This window comes from Tetrao urogallus (assembly GCF_951394365.1).
Source record: "Tetrao urogallus genome assembly, chromosome: 2".
In the NCBI taxonomy this organism is placed as follows: domain Eukaryota; kingdom Metazoa; phylum Chordata; class Aves; order Galliformes; family Phasianidae; genus Tetrao; species Tetrao urogallus.
The window spans coordinates 9087281-9103588 of NC_136814.1; the positions used below are offsets into that span (position 1 = coordinate 9087281).

Sequence of the window (16308 nt, forward strand, 5' to 3'; positions counted from 1 at the left end):
GCCAGCCTCTTTCTCTCTGCATTTATGCAATGCTGGCTGTCCTACCTTAGCTCATAAATCCAATTACAAAAACTGTTGCTACATCATGTGGGATCATACAATCAGGGCAATACACACCAGGCTTCTCAGTATACATTTAGTGGTTTTTCAAGCAGATAACCACCTCTTTTCTTTGCACATTGGAACATTAAGTAAATATTTCAAAGACAAACCATGGAGAAAGTGGCTGCTGGGCTACTGATCTAGTGCCTATATTTGAAAACCAGAGTCAGGCATAGCAAAAAGTGTGAAAGAAAAGAAAACATGACTTGCCTCACAGGGGGAGTTCCTCAATGGGGCTGGAAATGTAGCGCTGGTCATTACAGTGCTTGCTCCTGCTGGTGCTTTGCTGGTGTCAAGGATCAGGGCAAAATCTAGATAAAAGAGCAGGAAGAAGGTCAAACTGCAGAACCTACCTTCTGGTTTTGGGAAACTTCCTTAAAGCCTATGTAAGCTGGCTCCTACTACAGCAGGATGTCAGATAGGAAAATATATTTTTCAATTTCATAGGGAAGCAGCTTCACATTCTCATTGGGCAGCCCGACTACTTTCCTCCTACAGTTATCTTCTATTCCTCCACAACTTCCAATTTATCTTTCTTGCAAAGGTGATTTAGCATCTTTTTCAACACACACACACACACACAAAAAAAAACAAACTTGGAAACAAATCTTCATCTTCATCAAAACAAAATCAGTGGCAACAAAATAACGAGAGAAGTATTAATGCAGCTTGAAGTACTTTTGCTACCTTAAACATTAGTAGTAACCAGAGGAACAAGTAGTAACGTTAGAGTTCTTCCTTGACAGCTCTAGACCAAAAAGTATATATTGCAATATTTCAGTTCTGGAAGGTACAACTACCTGGATCTTAGTTACTTGAGCATACAATGAAATTGCCTCTACAGCATAGACAGATCATGAATCATCATCATTTCTTTGCCATCTCTCCATAGTAACCACTTTCTGGGCCTTTGATTTCTTGTTTACCTATGCTTCAATTCATTTGTGGTTTGCAGTACTGTGAGCTGAGCCATCAAGTGGCATAAATCAGAATAGCTGCACTGTAGTCTGTATCAGTTCACTAGAAAGCAGAGAATCTCACTCTTTATGTTTAACAATGGATGTAACTTTGTAAACCAATGTTGGGATTATACACCATTAACTCTGCTGTTATTGCATCCTATTAAAATGCTCCATGCCTCAACAAGAAATGCTTTCAATGATTTACATTATTGCATTAGGAAAAGTCTTATCGTGCCAGGCAGCCTGCATACCAAAACTCAACCAGCAGTAGTTCAATGTCCAGGGTATAAACCTTCAATGGTTTCTATGAGAAGGATTAGGAATCCTGGGATTTGGATAGAGGAAGAAAGTACGCAGTAGTTATATATATATATATATAAGTGGAACTCGAGGGACAACAGAGCAAAGAGAAGGAAAATTTGGAAGCTTGAGGGGAAAAAAGAAGCAAAACAGACACAGAAAAAGTAAATCAGAAATAAAAAACAGTTCAGTGTGGTGGAGGGGCACACAGATGAATGCTTCATGCACAGTTGTCTAGAGGGAGGCAGGACTTCTCTCTGTGGTCAGCCTAGGAAACCTGAGGTACTAACTAGCCTCTTCCTAAAGATGGAAAGTAAGCAGGATAGTCCTGCTCAAAGCACAGATAGCAGAAAGATGTTTTTGTTTCACTGAAGGCTGAATCTGTAAGTACACAAGAAACCTCCCCACCGTTTGCTTATCTTTTTTTGCTATCTGCTTTCTGCACTATTTACTTTTCCATACCTTCAACTGAAGGAAAATGGTTGTACTCCAGGCTCCCAATTCGCCATGGAGAAGCACGGGGCGCTGATGAGCCCTCCATCCAGCCACAGTCCCCTTCTTCAAATGAGCAGAAAAAGCCAGAAGGAAGTTTTCCTGCAAGGTGGAGAGAAACACACATACAGAAGAACACAGATGAGCTGTGGATAAGACACCTAGGCACACGCAGAAGCTGACTATTTTTATAGAGCTGCCCAGGACAGACAACTCCACAGCTGCTTTTTATGTGGAGTCATGCATGTGCCTGACCATACAGACAGTGGTAAGGGAGGCAAACCCAGGACTGTGATTAAACGCCTCCCTCCAGACAAACTGAGGGAAGATGATATATTTCAGTATGCATCATTGGGCATTCAGGTATTTATCTGGCCTCTACTGCTGGGGAAATCTTGGACAGCGATATTTACTGATGTGCTTCCCTCTTCATGCCCGTAGTCAGCCCAGCTCAGCACTGTGACCTCTCCCCTTTGTGAGAAGTGCCTCTAATGAGGTCTCAGATAAAGCACTAAACCCTTCTGTGCTTCAGTTCCTGCATCTGTGGATCTGTTTGGTGGGGTGAATGGAAGAAAATAGTTTATTTTAAGCCATACTTTCAGGATTCAAAGCCCACTCATTCTGTCACTGGCTTTGGATTTCAAGCAGGTTTCCAGCTCCAAACAATAAAGACATACTAGCTTTTTGCCTTTAAATTAATGAGTTTTAAAGTAATAATCACCACATTCAAAGCAGCACGTCTGCATACCTTCGTCATCGCCTTTGTCCACATTGCAGGTTCTTACAGAATGTTTAAAGCACATCTGAGCCATACACTTACACTGCCACAGGTAAAAATGCTCCATTGTGCCACAATTCACTCAATTTGAAAATTTATAAAATCACATTTCCCATCATCTTTAATAAAAACACATTGCCTAATTTCTACTGATGATAGGTTCTACCTTTGCATTTCTCTTCTTCAGCACAATGGCAGATTCTGACCTTATTAAGTAACCTCAGAGAAAACGAGCCTTGTAAAATGTCATGTAAAAATCACCTGCATTATAACATGATCTTCACTTTCAGTGAATAACTCATCATCTATAATACAGATTTTGTGCCCAGGATGTAGCTGACAACGCTGCCAGGTATGGGGAAGCTTCCCAGCAGTAAAAAGGGCACAAACTTCTTTTATGGGAAAAGCTAGCCTGGGAAAAAAAGGTGCACATTAAATATGGAGTTCCATTACACACCAAAGATGCCAGAATAGACATAAAGAAGAGCGATGACTGCTTTTATCCTTCAATATAGACAAACCAGTCCTAGGGTGTGGCAGTATAAAGCCCCTGAACACAGGTGCTCAGTGGGTCTGTTCTTTCTTCCAGTAAGGTAGAAAAAGTGCTAGGATGTTCAGATGTAGCTATAAAAGGGACGATGATATTCCTGACTTCTCACAGCTTTTACTGTTATGTACTCAAATCTGTGCTAGCAGTTTAGCCTATATTTATTTCTCCTTCCCTCTGCCCCTAAAGATCCCCTAAAACTGTCTTTGTTGTTTTTTTATTTTTTTTTTATTTTTGAAAGGAAAGAAAACGAGACCAGAAGTCTGTTTGAAATTGCCAGATAAAAATAAATTTAATGTGTAAACACATTATAAAACCACATATCCGGGAAATTAGTTTTTCCTTTCAACTGTTTGTCAAAGTCAGAGTAAAAAATTCTTGACTTACAAAAAGTAGGATAAACTACAAGCTCCTAAAGCAAGAGAATCTGCTGGTGAGGTGATACCAGGAATTTCATTAACTTCCCTATGAGAAGAAGAGGCTCCTGAACTCACGAATGTGAAGAATCTTTCCCTCTAAAGCTTTCTGTCTATAAAGCGGGAATCAGTATCCACACCCCAGATAATGTTTATCATCTGATCAAAATGTTGAAATATGATCAGAATTCCCTGTCTGAGACTGCAGGTCAATCAAACATCTCTTCACAGGGCTTCAGATCTCATTTACACACAGAATCACAGAATGATTTGGGCTGGAAGGGACCCTAAAGCCCACCCAGCCCCAACTCCTGCCATAGGCAGGGCTGCCCCCCACCAGCTCAGAGTTTGCCAGAGTCCATCCAACCTGGCCTTGGGCACCTCCAGGGATGGGGCACCACAGCTCTGGGCAGCAGTGCCAGGCCTCATCACCCTCTGAGTAAAGATTATCTCTTGTCCTGCCTCTACATTCCCTCACAAAAAATCCCTCCCCACCTTTCTTGTTAGCCCCTTCTAAGTACTGGAAAGTCACAATGAGGTCTCCCGAGAGCTCTCCCTTCTCTAGGCTGAACAAGCTCAGCTCTCTCAGCATGTCTCCATAGCAGAGATGCTCCAGCGCTCTGAGCACCTTTGCAGCCTCCTGTGGACCTGCTCCAACAGCTCTGCATCCTTCTTGTGCTGGGAGCTCCAGAGCTGAACATAGCACTGCAGGTGTGTTCTCATGGGAGCAGAGTTGAAGGAGAAACATATCCCTCAACTTTCTGCACTTCTTTTGACGCAGCCCAGGATACAATTAGCTTTGTGGACTGCAAGTACATACCTCAATAGGAAATTCACTGTCAGTGACGCATTCATTTTCCTCCTGGTCTACCCTGAGAAAATTGCTGGGGAACAGAACTGCATTGTCTCGACAGGAATAAATCTAAGATCCTGAATCACAGCTCGCTTCACAGAGGTGACTGAAACAAATCTTTCATCTATGGCTTTTTAGTAGGTCCAAATTTGAACCCAGAACCTGACATACAGGTGAGAGGTATATTTTATTGCTTTTGTTTCCCTCATTCATCCAAATTTGTTATGAAAAGATCAAAAACTGAAAGTTGAGGTTTTTACAAGTCTCTCCTTTAAAAAAACATCTCCCAATTCATTCAGCCTAGTCCTTAAATGTGGAGCTGTTAAGCTGAAAGTTGCTTCCCTGTGCTTTACCCCACTACAGAATTTGATTATATTGCATTGTGCTGCCTGAGGCTGAGATCCAAAGAAAATGACAAATTATGATGTGTCCTGAATTCCTTCTGAAACAGCTTGGCTTGGTGTCCAGCTGAATTCATTTCACAGCCCTACGTTATCTAGGTTGATGTAAAGAAGTCAGAGCAGCAGGAGGAGTCTAAGTAGTAATCCCTGCCTGGAAGCCAGAAAAAGCTCACTGTAGATGAACAAGTAAGGATAGAAATAAGAAGCTATTACTTCCCCAGAAATTTGATTGCTCCTCCACAGATTAATCTTTTATGAATTTTCAGATGTCTTGTGCACCAGTGCAATGTTCTTTGCTGCTTTTTCTTACTTCAAATACACGGAATTGTAAGTGCTGTATGTATAGCTGCTTCACAAAGTGCACTTTGGCCAGCACTCCTCTGTCAGCATCTACTTCTCAGTGTTCTGAATGCTTATAATTCTAACTTGCATAAGTGTTCACACTGCACTAATGAAGGAAAGCTAACCTGATTTTATTGTAAAAACAAGTGAAATGGAGCAGTCATTATGCCTACTGAAACAGTAGGTCATGTTGTGTATTATCACTGGTGAAAGAAACTTCAAAAGGTTTAGAACTCCCTAAAATCAAGAGGCAGCTTATGGATTTGGGACAGAGAATAAAGTAATCCAATCAAAACTAAAGTACTGTGAGAATGCAAGTCTCTGCAATTCTTTGAGAAACAGAGATGCTGAAGGGTGTTAAACAGGTTTTTTAACCAAGTATCTTCAAGCCTTCTGAATGATTTTGCCTGAGAGGTTGTTAAACTCAAGTGGCTTTGTTTGTCTTAAAAAAACAAAACCAACAACAACAACCTTTACCTCATTTTTTTTTTCATCCTTTAACAGCAGAAAGCCAAACTAGCAACTGGAATAATTTATGAAGCAGATGGAACAGGTTCATTAATGGCTGGCTCTTGACTCAAAACCAGGTGCAAATCAATAAGTTTAAAGTTTTGAGTGAAGTTCCAGACCTGTATTATAGAGGACAAAAACATAAAAGATTACTCATGTTTTGTACAGACCTTTCCCAAATGTAGGAGAAAATCTCAGAAGGCATCTACTCAAAAAGTTCAAAGAAACACATGAATCTTAAATGTGAGCTTGTTTTCAATGGCTGTCTCTGTGCTACCAAAGTTGTCTACCATATTGTATCGGAAATGAAGAAGAGAAAGGGAAAACACATTTCAATACAGTCAACAAGAGTTTTCCTTTAATGATGGAAAGCATTGCTACGTTGAGAACTGCCAGAAATTAAAATTCACTGCTAGAGTCGCAGCTTTTGATCAAGAAAGGAACAAAAGGATGTGGGTATGCAAGACAGGAACCTTAAGAGGACTACAATGCAACAGGCTGTTTTTTCATTTGGTTTGCTGCTGGGGGATTCTGCCGCCTGCATCTATCAGTAAGACATACATGAATCCACTGTTGTTTCCTTTTCTGCCTGGAAAGTGAACTAGCTCCTCTAGAATTATTTATCTGTACTTCTTTTTTTTTTCTTTTTTTTTTTTTCCAATTGCTTGTGCTATCTCAAATTCAAACTTCACAGGTTCCTATTCTACTTGTCATCCGATTTTTGACAGCTGTGTGTATGCACTTATCTGACTGTACAGAACAGTTTGAGTCACTCCTATCGTGAAACAGATACTAGTCTTTCTTACCTCATCTGCTAGCGTTAATCCAATTTGTTTAACATTCTTAAATATTCAGTGAGGCAAAGAGTGAAAATTACTCTATAACCCAGTGGTTATGCAATTCATGTGCAAGGCAGAGGATATTACTCTCAATCTTTCTTGCAGGTAATGTTTATATACTGTGAAAGAGCAATACCAGGAGAGACTGAATAATGCTTTCTCTTCCAAACTGTATATTCCAGACCACACTGCTTTGGAAACTTTCAAAGGAAATCAGAAATACGGGTTCAAATTCATTCAAACAGAAGAAAGAATCAGTCCTGGGTTTGTCACATCTTGAGTGAATCCTCTAAGTTCTGGGTCTCTAGATAATAAACGTACTACCAACACTTTCATTTTTACTATATATTTTTTAAAAATACATCCACACATTTCCTACATGCTCTGCTCGATCAACCAATATTTTCCCAGGCTGAATGCTTCTGGTGAACCTGACCCAGAAGCTAACAAAGTCACTGGCCCTAAAGGCATTCAAGGGACTCAGTTTAGTGGGGAAATACTGGTGGTGGGTGGACAGTTGGACTGGATGACCTTGGAGGTCTTTTCCAACCTTTATGATTCTATGATAGTTTTAGACTGAACAAGGGTGTACGCACTTCTGTTTCAGTGAAACTTCTCTTCTCTAGGCTTGCGGCCCTCAACAAAAGATCCTTGAACCAAAATCCAAGATACTGTTACCTAATAAGAGAAGCACAAAACTACTAGAACAAATTCTCCTTTTTTGTAGAGGAAGAGCTCTGCCAATCTATGTTAGTAAAGAATTTCTCTGTTTTTTTTTTTTTTCTTCTTTTTTTTTTAGTAAGTTACAATTCATAATCAGGAATTTACTAGCAAAGACATGAGGCCACCATTATCTGAAGTCTTAACATACATCTGGAAAGTATGCTTCTGCAAAATAATCTCCAGAGGGGCATTTCTATCAGTCTGTTAGATCTGTAACTCTGATCCCAAATCAACATGGTTCAGCATCTATCTCTACATCTGCCTCTTTGAAGCTGTCTTTTCCCCCTGCGAGCTTATTTGATTATGACTCAAACAGCAACACAGCAACATGCTTTTCTCCAGGGGTCATCCCTGTCTGATTTTATGCTTTCTACAAAGACTAATTGGTTGCTTGCAGAACAAGCACCGTGACTTTTCATTGGCCACTGATAATTAAAGGGATGTTAACAAATAGCAGGTTTAGGGAGCTTTTTCCAGTTAAGAAAGGAATAAAAATCAAATGATAAGATGACAAGAAAAAAAAAAAAAGAAAGAGGAAAAGGAAAAAAAGAATTATTCCAAGCACCTAAAGGACTGTGAAAGGAAAAAGAAAAAACAAACTAAGAACAATTCTGAAGCTCAAAGTTGGCAGCCTTTGTTTAAAGATAACTTGAAAAGCTCCCTTTCCAGCCACCTGCATGGCTACACATTTTTCTGACAGCTCTTTCTTGTAAGCAGAAGTTCTCAAGAAAACCCTTTCCCTGCTCTATGTGTCAGGATCACTTCTTGCCACACCTGCAGAAAGCTGATGAAAATATCCACATTACTCAGGACTAAAACAACAAGATTTTGATCATTTTTCTTTTTTTGTGTAAGTTTTATGCCAATAAAACTTAGGTGTTCCTGTCCTGGTAAGGGGATTGGACTAGATGATCTTTCCAGGTCCCTTCCAATTCCTGGCATTCTATGATTACATTCAACACAACAAACAGACAGAAGCAGAGCAATCAGCAACAAAACTAAGGTTTTAAGTGTGTGAGCACAACCCAAGCTCTTGCAAGCCTCTCTTTTTTGTTGCTTGTAGTAGAAAATGGTGTCTTTTTGGCTTTTTGGCTGGGAGCAACGTGTCCCACTGCCAGCACCAGGGGTTGAAAACAAGCTGTGAGGTTTTCTCAAGCTGGGAACTGTTCTTCTAAATAGGTGGTTACATATCTTCCCCTTCTTACCTTTTCTGTATTTTCAGTAAATCTAAAAATTTTGAAAAACTTTTATGTTGACATAAATGTGCTATACTGCTTCATGCTAATAGCTATGGATGAATGCTGGCTAAAAGGCAGCTGAACAAATCCTCATGAATAGCAGAAGTAGAGTCACATTCCTTTAGGTCTGCCCTATGCTATGTTGGTATTTAGTATGCATCCATGACTAGCACAGCTCCACAGAAGGAGCTCTACTGTTCCCACTGATATAGATAGGATTACTCTCATAAGGCAGAACCATTTAAGAATATAACAGTCTATCTGGACATATAACCAATCCACATTAAATAAGAGTAAGTAATATGTCTCTGTGCTTGCAGTGACATGAAAATGCATTATACCTACCCATTACTCATTGGAACTAGATGATCTTCAAGATCTCCTTCAGTTTAACCCATTTTATAATTCTATGACTATCGTAATTTTGTAAGGGTGTTCAATTTAAGTGTAGAAAATAGAAATATCATTATCAGATCTGAGTATCAAAATGATTAAAGGGCTGGATCACCTCTCCTGCAAGGAGAGGCTGAGAAAGTTGGGGCTGTTCAGTCTGGAGAAGAAAAGGTTAAGGGAGGATCTTACCAATGTCTATAAAACCCTGAAAGGAGGCTGCAGAGAAGGAGACAGGCTGTTCAACGGTGCCCAGTGCTGGGACAAGAGGTAGTGAGGACAAGCAAGAAGACAGGAAGTTCTATATAAGCATCAGAAAGCATTTCTGTGCTGTGCAGGTGATGGAACACTGGCACAGGTTACTCATAGACGTGGAATTCCATTATTCAAAAGCTGCATGGACGTGGATTGGGGCAACCAGCTCTGGGTGGCCCTGCTTAAGCAGGGGTTGGATCAGAGGGACGCAGAAGTCTCTTCTAACCCTAACCATTCTGTAATCCTGTTCTAGAGCTCTGTTTTAAAGCTCTTAGGTGAAAGGAAGGTTTTTATACCAGTAATATGAAGCATTCTTGGTTCTAAGCAGTTACAGGTCAGCAGCAATGTCACTATTTCTATGGAAGTGAATTTAATACTAACTCAGTGTCAGTAACAAATATTTCAAATTATAACAATTCATGACACAAAGTAGGGGCCTATCACTTCTAGATTTTGACTAATTTCCTAGGTGGTCCCAGGCCAAACCACTGTTCTCCACACCAAAACTATCTGTTACTTTTTTTCTTTGTTAGCAGCAAGAACTGAAGTGTGAAATTTGCTAGTTGTGAATCAGTGCCATGTTAAGTTTATGCTAAAAGGTCTTTTAGTCTAGATGTCACCCATACCCACACTTTGTTTGAGTTACTTCACCAAGGCTGACCCCTGCTCTAAATGTCACGCATTAAAACTAAACTGAGAGTAATTGTCTGTTCTATTCCAAAGGCTTTTGGCAGCACAGGTATTTTGGCCAGAGAATGCAATTTTGCATACTAAATCAGTCTTGTCAATAGGAGTCCATAGGCTAGATCTATTGGCAAATACAACAAACCACCACTTCTCAGTATTTGTAGTCTGACAAAGGGAAATACAATAGACGCAGAAAAGATAAAAGTATATATATATAAAAAAGACAACACATATTGAAGACTATTAAAGAAATGCTATAAAATATCTAAAATAACACAATTACAGAAATATTCAGGCATGTAAAGTTTCCAGAAAACTCAAATTGCTATGTAACTCCTGATCTACAGACTGACAAAGATGAAGAACTGAAGAAAGGATAGAAAATGAGAGTAATTAACAAAGACACAATAGTCAGAGTTGGTCTAAGACAAGCTCCTAGCTCCGCTCACTTTTCATATCTTAGAATTCCTCTCCTTCCACCTTCTGCCACATGCTGTACCATGTTTTGATTAAAAGCACTAACAAACCACACATTTCATAACTCTTAAAGCATCTAGTGTTTAAGCTATACTCTCTTTGCATTTTTGATCACGATTTTGATAGATGAGGCAGTAAGAACAGCTTGAAAACCTGCTGCAGAACTAAAGAAGGCAAGTACAGAAACATATCAAGTGGTCCACTCTATGCTGATATCCAGAGAAAGTGCACATCCAATGGAGGACACTTTTGACAGTACTGAATTAATTACTACTGAAGTCTCAGGCATTAAAAATCAAAATAATTTATGCTTTTAAAAGGGGCTGCTCAGCTTCCATCTCCCAGAAGGAAAAGGAGAACAGCCTGGGGTTTTGGATTTACTCACTGCACATTGCTCCCTCATCTTCTCCTTCAGTGCAGTCTCTGATGAAGTCACACGCCTGGCCCAGCCTGATTGACGTGCCATTCCAGCAGCTGAAGGAGCCTTCCAGAGCCATTTTTGAGACAGAAGCAGCTCCTAGAGGAAAAGAAAATAAAAGCCACTTTGGGTTACTGAACTGTCTTCTCCCCATCCAACATGGTTATGGATAACAGTGAAGGGGAGAAAGATGTTATCAAATCCCTCAGCCCAAGAGTTACCTGATAAAGTAGTGGTTTTGTTTCGTTTGTCCAGATCTTTCCAAATACCAAATACTCCACCTTATGCAGAACTAAGATTCCCAGGCATGTCTGTCATTTTAACTTGGAAGGCAGCTTTGAACCTCAAAAACAGGGTTGAAATCCTACGATCTGCTCTGTGTTATTTATCAAGAACAACATGGTATGCATGATGGATTGTGTGCAAATTGCTGCTAGACTGATGGTCCTGAAGACTGACATGCTCTCTCTCTAGTTCAGGAATAACGTCTACACTGCCTGGAAAGAACGTAAGCTCTTATCACACTGTCCTGTCAACATGTATTACCTATGACTTGGGTGTATCATATCCTCATATCCCTTCTGCAAGAAAGAAAACAGTTTGACCTCTCTTGGTAGTTTTCTTTCTCTTCTAGATCCCCTTCTGCTTCTCTACTCCTGTCCCCATGAATCATGGAGTCCTGCTGCAGTCTACATCTATTAAGATACAAAGATCACCAATTCATTTTCCCTATGCCCAGCAGCAAAAGGCAGCTAGCAACATGGAAAGGAGCCAACGGTTGTGACATGCCACTGAAAAATACTATTAGAAGTTCATACCATCCATTCAGAAATGATCTGGAGAAGTTGTCTCTTGGTACAGCCCTTTTCAGGAGGCACTGAATTTCCTTGTCAGTTGAGTAGTCAGAGACCATTCAGTGTGACAAGTGAAGTAAGACTTCTCTCAATCTGAATCCTTTCATTATGGCTAAACTACATGGGGCCAGGACTGATTAGACTACTTAATTTTAATGGTCAGTTACACATGGAAAGTAGGAATTAGCTCAGAAACAGCCTTCAGTCAGTATGTATCGAGGAGGCCAAGCTTGCTAAGTACCAGAGCCCATTCCACAAAAATCTGGGTGTAGACCCAATGCACTGAAACCTTCCTAACAGTTTGCACAGATGAGTCTGTAAGGATAAAGAGGTCTCTGCTGTGAATCCCCCACTGCAAAAACTCCTGCCCTGTCTCATATTAAATGGGTAAGTACTAAAGATTAAACCAAAGCCTCTGGGCAGAATAAGCCATTGTTTGCCTAACTCATCCATGCTTGCTAAACAGAGCAGCTACATCATGTTCTCTGGTACTACGGGGAGCTGGGAATCATTGGTGATTCAATTAGATCTGCACTTGATACTTTTATTTATATTGCCTGCCAAAATTAAAATTAATGAAGCATGTAGGAAAACAACCACTACTTCTCTTCAAGCTTATTTTATGGTGCAAATCAATTCAGGAGTGGGGGGAATACACGTCAAACCTTTTTGATAAAGGACCCAGACTCCTGAAAAGGGTGATCTGCGTTACTGTCAGCTCAATTTTTTGGACTGCCTTAGAGTCATTCTGGCTTTGCTGCATTCAAGCTGCACAGTGCCCTCGTATTTCAGTCAGGGTCAAGGCATGACTACAGAGGAGAGCTTAGCAGAGAAAAAAAAAAAAAAACAAAAAAGACCAACACAACTCAGCTGGTTGCTGACAGTTTCTTTGGGTCCCTTTATAAAGCTTTATGGCTAAGAGAAGATACCCTCCTTGCCCTTGCAATGCTCTTTGCAAAAATGCATTCTTCGAGACACTGTCAAAAGACTTTACTATATTAGAAGCAAAGTTCTTTGCTTGCCTCAAACCAGTCTCAGTGTGCAAATAGATGCCCACAAAGCTGTAAGAAGTGGCTCCGGGAACCTTAGTAGAGGATCCTTCCTCCATGGGGTATGCACCAAACCCATGGAGCACCATGTCGCTTCAAGTACCAAGTAATGAAAACTGACGCAGAGAACTTCCATAAGGTTAGAAATATCAGGATGTTCTTAAAAATGTTGAAGTCCTAGTTGAATTCAGAAGTACTTTTGTCTTTGAATTACCCCATGTATGCTTTTAAAGAAACTCCCACATTTATTACCAGTTCTCATATCCCATTTGGCTTATCTGCAACCCTTTCAACATTGTCTATGTTTTAGCCCAGAAATTCTTGCATTTCAATGTCACATGCAGACATTCAGAATAGAGGCTGTTGCAAGCAATGGAGTTTTCTGTTCATTCAATTCATTACAACTTTGTAAAGGCACTCAGTTTTCCAAGCATGAGTGCATTAACACTAATTTTAATGGAACCAAGGCATTCAAGAGCACCTACTAACTTCCCAGATGTCTTTGTTGTAGACCCCAAAATTACAAGTCTCTTGAAGTCAACTGACTGCGATATTAAAAGCCATCAGTTACAACTAGACATTAAGCAATTCCAGGAGATTGTCCTCCAAAACAAAACAGCAGATTTGCATGCTTATTCATCTCTGCAGAGATGGCACTTGAATTGGCTTGAATTTGCATTAGATGCACATATACATGCTCCTGGTGTAGCTTAGAGATCACAAATAGCAAAGCTGCAGCTGAAGGATGGGCTGGGCTGAATGGCTGGGCTCTGTGACAGTGCATGATATTTTTCTGTCTCCCATTTACTTCCTTACAAAGTACACAAAAGCAAAATGAACTGAAGATTAAGTTGTAAGACAAACAGCTGATCAAAAAAAGCCCAAATACAAGTGATCCTTTTACTAGGCCACTGTATAGAGGTGTCTGTGTCTGAATTCAAGGAAACTTGATTTTCAATTAAAATATTTTGTAACAGACATTTGATCTGATTTTTCATTTCCCTGCCCCCATCACTTCTGGCCAGTGGAGCCAGAAGGACCTTCATTCTCAACTCATATACAGAAGATGTTCAAGGAGAGGAAAATGAACTGTATCAAATGAGTATCATAGGAAAATTTGTGGGAGACATCCTTTATATTTACAGCAATGTTTATGTATGTAGTCAAGGGGCATCCATAAATTACAGTAGTCATTAAGCTGTACCATGGCTGGCTTAGAGCCTTACAAATCATTATTTAAACAGCAACATTAAACAAATGGTATTTCGGGCTCTAAATTGAAAGGAGAAACAAACAACTCCTTGAGGACCTCACGTGCCCTGCTTCTGACCACAGTCCAGAACTGAAAATGTTCAAATCCAGTACCAAACCTGGGAAAGAAATGATAAGTCTGATCTCTTGATTGATTTACTTTTAGTTTCTATGCAGCATGATCAGCATGAAAGGCAAAAATGACATGGCTTAACCTAACACAGGATAAACAGCTCAGACTGTGAGGCCAAGTGGGGATGTAATTTACTCTGCAGCAGATGTTGCTCTGGGTTGGGCTGCCTCTTCTCTCCTCCATTCCTCCTTGATCAGCAGGGAAATCAAAATGTATTGGCAAATTCTGGCAAATCGGTCCCTGAGGAATGCGGCTAAATGTGAGCATTTGCTTGTGACAGTTGCTCAACAGATCACTGCAAAATAGGAACCTTCAACTGACTGCCACCACATGTGAAAGTGGGAGAGAAGACAAATTCTTACAGGCATTCAAAGATCTCTGTTATCTTGCAAACTGGCTGCACTACTAATTGGCATGCAGGATCAATCGAGCTGAACACAATTACACCTTCAAGTGTTACATGGAATCTCTCAGGCCATAATTTTCAATGCTACTGAAAGCTTCTGGGACCAACACAGTCAGGTAAAGAAGAGAAACAAGACAGACTAATGGGACATTTCCTTGCTTGCTTTGAAAGAATTGTCACTTGTGCCTTGTAAAACAGAAGAACAGACTTTGCAATAATTTGGGATGAACCTGCACCCTTGTGTGGTTTCCACTGACAAGAAGGGGCTCACTTGAAGGAACCCAGCCAGACACAGCTGAACTCTGGTTCTGGTGGTTCTCAGGACAAGACCCTGCATATGTATAAGGTGAAAAATTCCACTTCTAATTGCAAATAAGTAATAAGAAATACCCACATATGGAACTCTACCCTGCTTATCTCACCACATATGCTTCCGAAAAATAGAACTTTCCTATGCACATGTGCTTCAAAAAATAGAACTTTCCTATGAAATAAATGGCTTTAAACTGGAAGAAGGTAGATCTAGACTAGATGTTAGGAAGAAATTCTTTACTGTGAAGGTGGTGAGACACTGGAACAGAGGCTGTGAATGTCCCCACCCTGGAGGCATTCCAGGCCAGGCTGGATGGGGCTGTGAGCAGCCTGGTCTAGAGGGAGCTGTGTCTGTCTATAGCAGGCGGTTGGAACTACATCACCTTAAAGGTCCCTTCCCACCCAAACCATTCTATGATTCCACGATGATTATCTCTTTAAAAATAGTTTCAAATGCTAGTGCTGCAGTTCCATCCTCCTCCTCCCAGCTATGAAATGCTACTGAAAACCATGGATTGTGGAACATTATTTTTATTGCTTACTTGATACAAGTACTCACCATTAACTTCTCAATTTCATTTGCTACTCCTTTGGTTGGAGTTCCAGGCCCTGACTCAGAGATATTTGAAAAAAGAATACTTGGGGATTTGAAGGTTGCAGGGACAAAGAAAAACTGTTGCTTATCTATAACAAAAGGATAGTGAGAATTTGGGGGAGTTTTTGATCATTGGTTTTGCTATGAATTGTCCATTTCTCATGGGCACATCATTTTCTCATTGATCATCTCCAAACCATCAGCTTTACAGCAGTGCAGACATCCTGTCCTGGTGCTGAGGATAGCCATATTATAGGACAAAGCAAACTCTCCACTGATACTGAGACTATAATACCTCTAATTCCACTACTGGAGGAGTTAGAAGATGTAAAATAAAAGAGGTAAGAAAGAGAAAGAAGAGAAAGCGGGGTTCATGTTTAAGGAAAATGAAGCCATCCTTGATAAATGGCATTTGAAATCTAACGTGATATACGGCAGACACATAAATTGCAATCTTACAGCCAAGCTAGACTGCCCTCATGTCCCAGGTACCCAACCCCAGGACATCTGTATTCAGATCTGCAGAAGAGTCAAGCAGTCACAGCTGCAAATGAGACCAGAGAAATATATGCTTGGAAAATACAATGTCCTAAAAAAACACTTCGACAAAAGATTGGATTCCAGATTTCTCAAGCCAAGCAGCCAAAATCAGTCAACGGTTTATAATTTCTAACTTTAATCTTTGTTACAGCATCATTACTGTTGCCGCTGTTGTCTAAGGCTGCAATTGAAGCTGCATTTGTATGGAGAGGTAATTTCTTTTTATTACATTGCCTGTTAGAGGCAGAAAGAACAGCCAATGTCCATATGTCTGAAAGCTTACCCATCTTTCCAGTCACATAAATTGTCTTTAATCTTTGTATTTCACTTCCTATGTTCAAAATGGGACAAACTCATTACAGAAGCTCTGTGACGTTCATTAACACTTGCAAAGAACTAAGACGTTATGATAGCAGAGCCTTGAGAAAACCTGTATGG

At 40.2% G+C, this 16308-nt stretch overlaps 1 protein-coding gene across 1 annotated transcript in view; it reads right to left on the bottom strand.

Moving 5' to 3' along the window:
* Window positions 1-16308, bottom strand: part of ALK (ALK receptor tyrosine kinase) — a gene marked incomplete at both ends in the record, with an annotated part of 285971 nt that overhangs the window by 58707 nt on the left and 210956 nt on the right. Inside the window, 3 exons of the mRNA XM_079532815.1 lie at window positions 313-413; window positions 1827-1958; window positions 10698-10829. Of these exons, the coding sequence (XP_079388941.1) occupies window positions 313-413; window positions 1827-1958; window positions 10698-10829 (365 nt within the window). The remainder of the gene's footprint in view (window positions 1-312; window positions 414-1826; window positions 1959-10697; window positions 10830-16308) is intronic.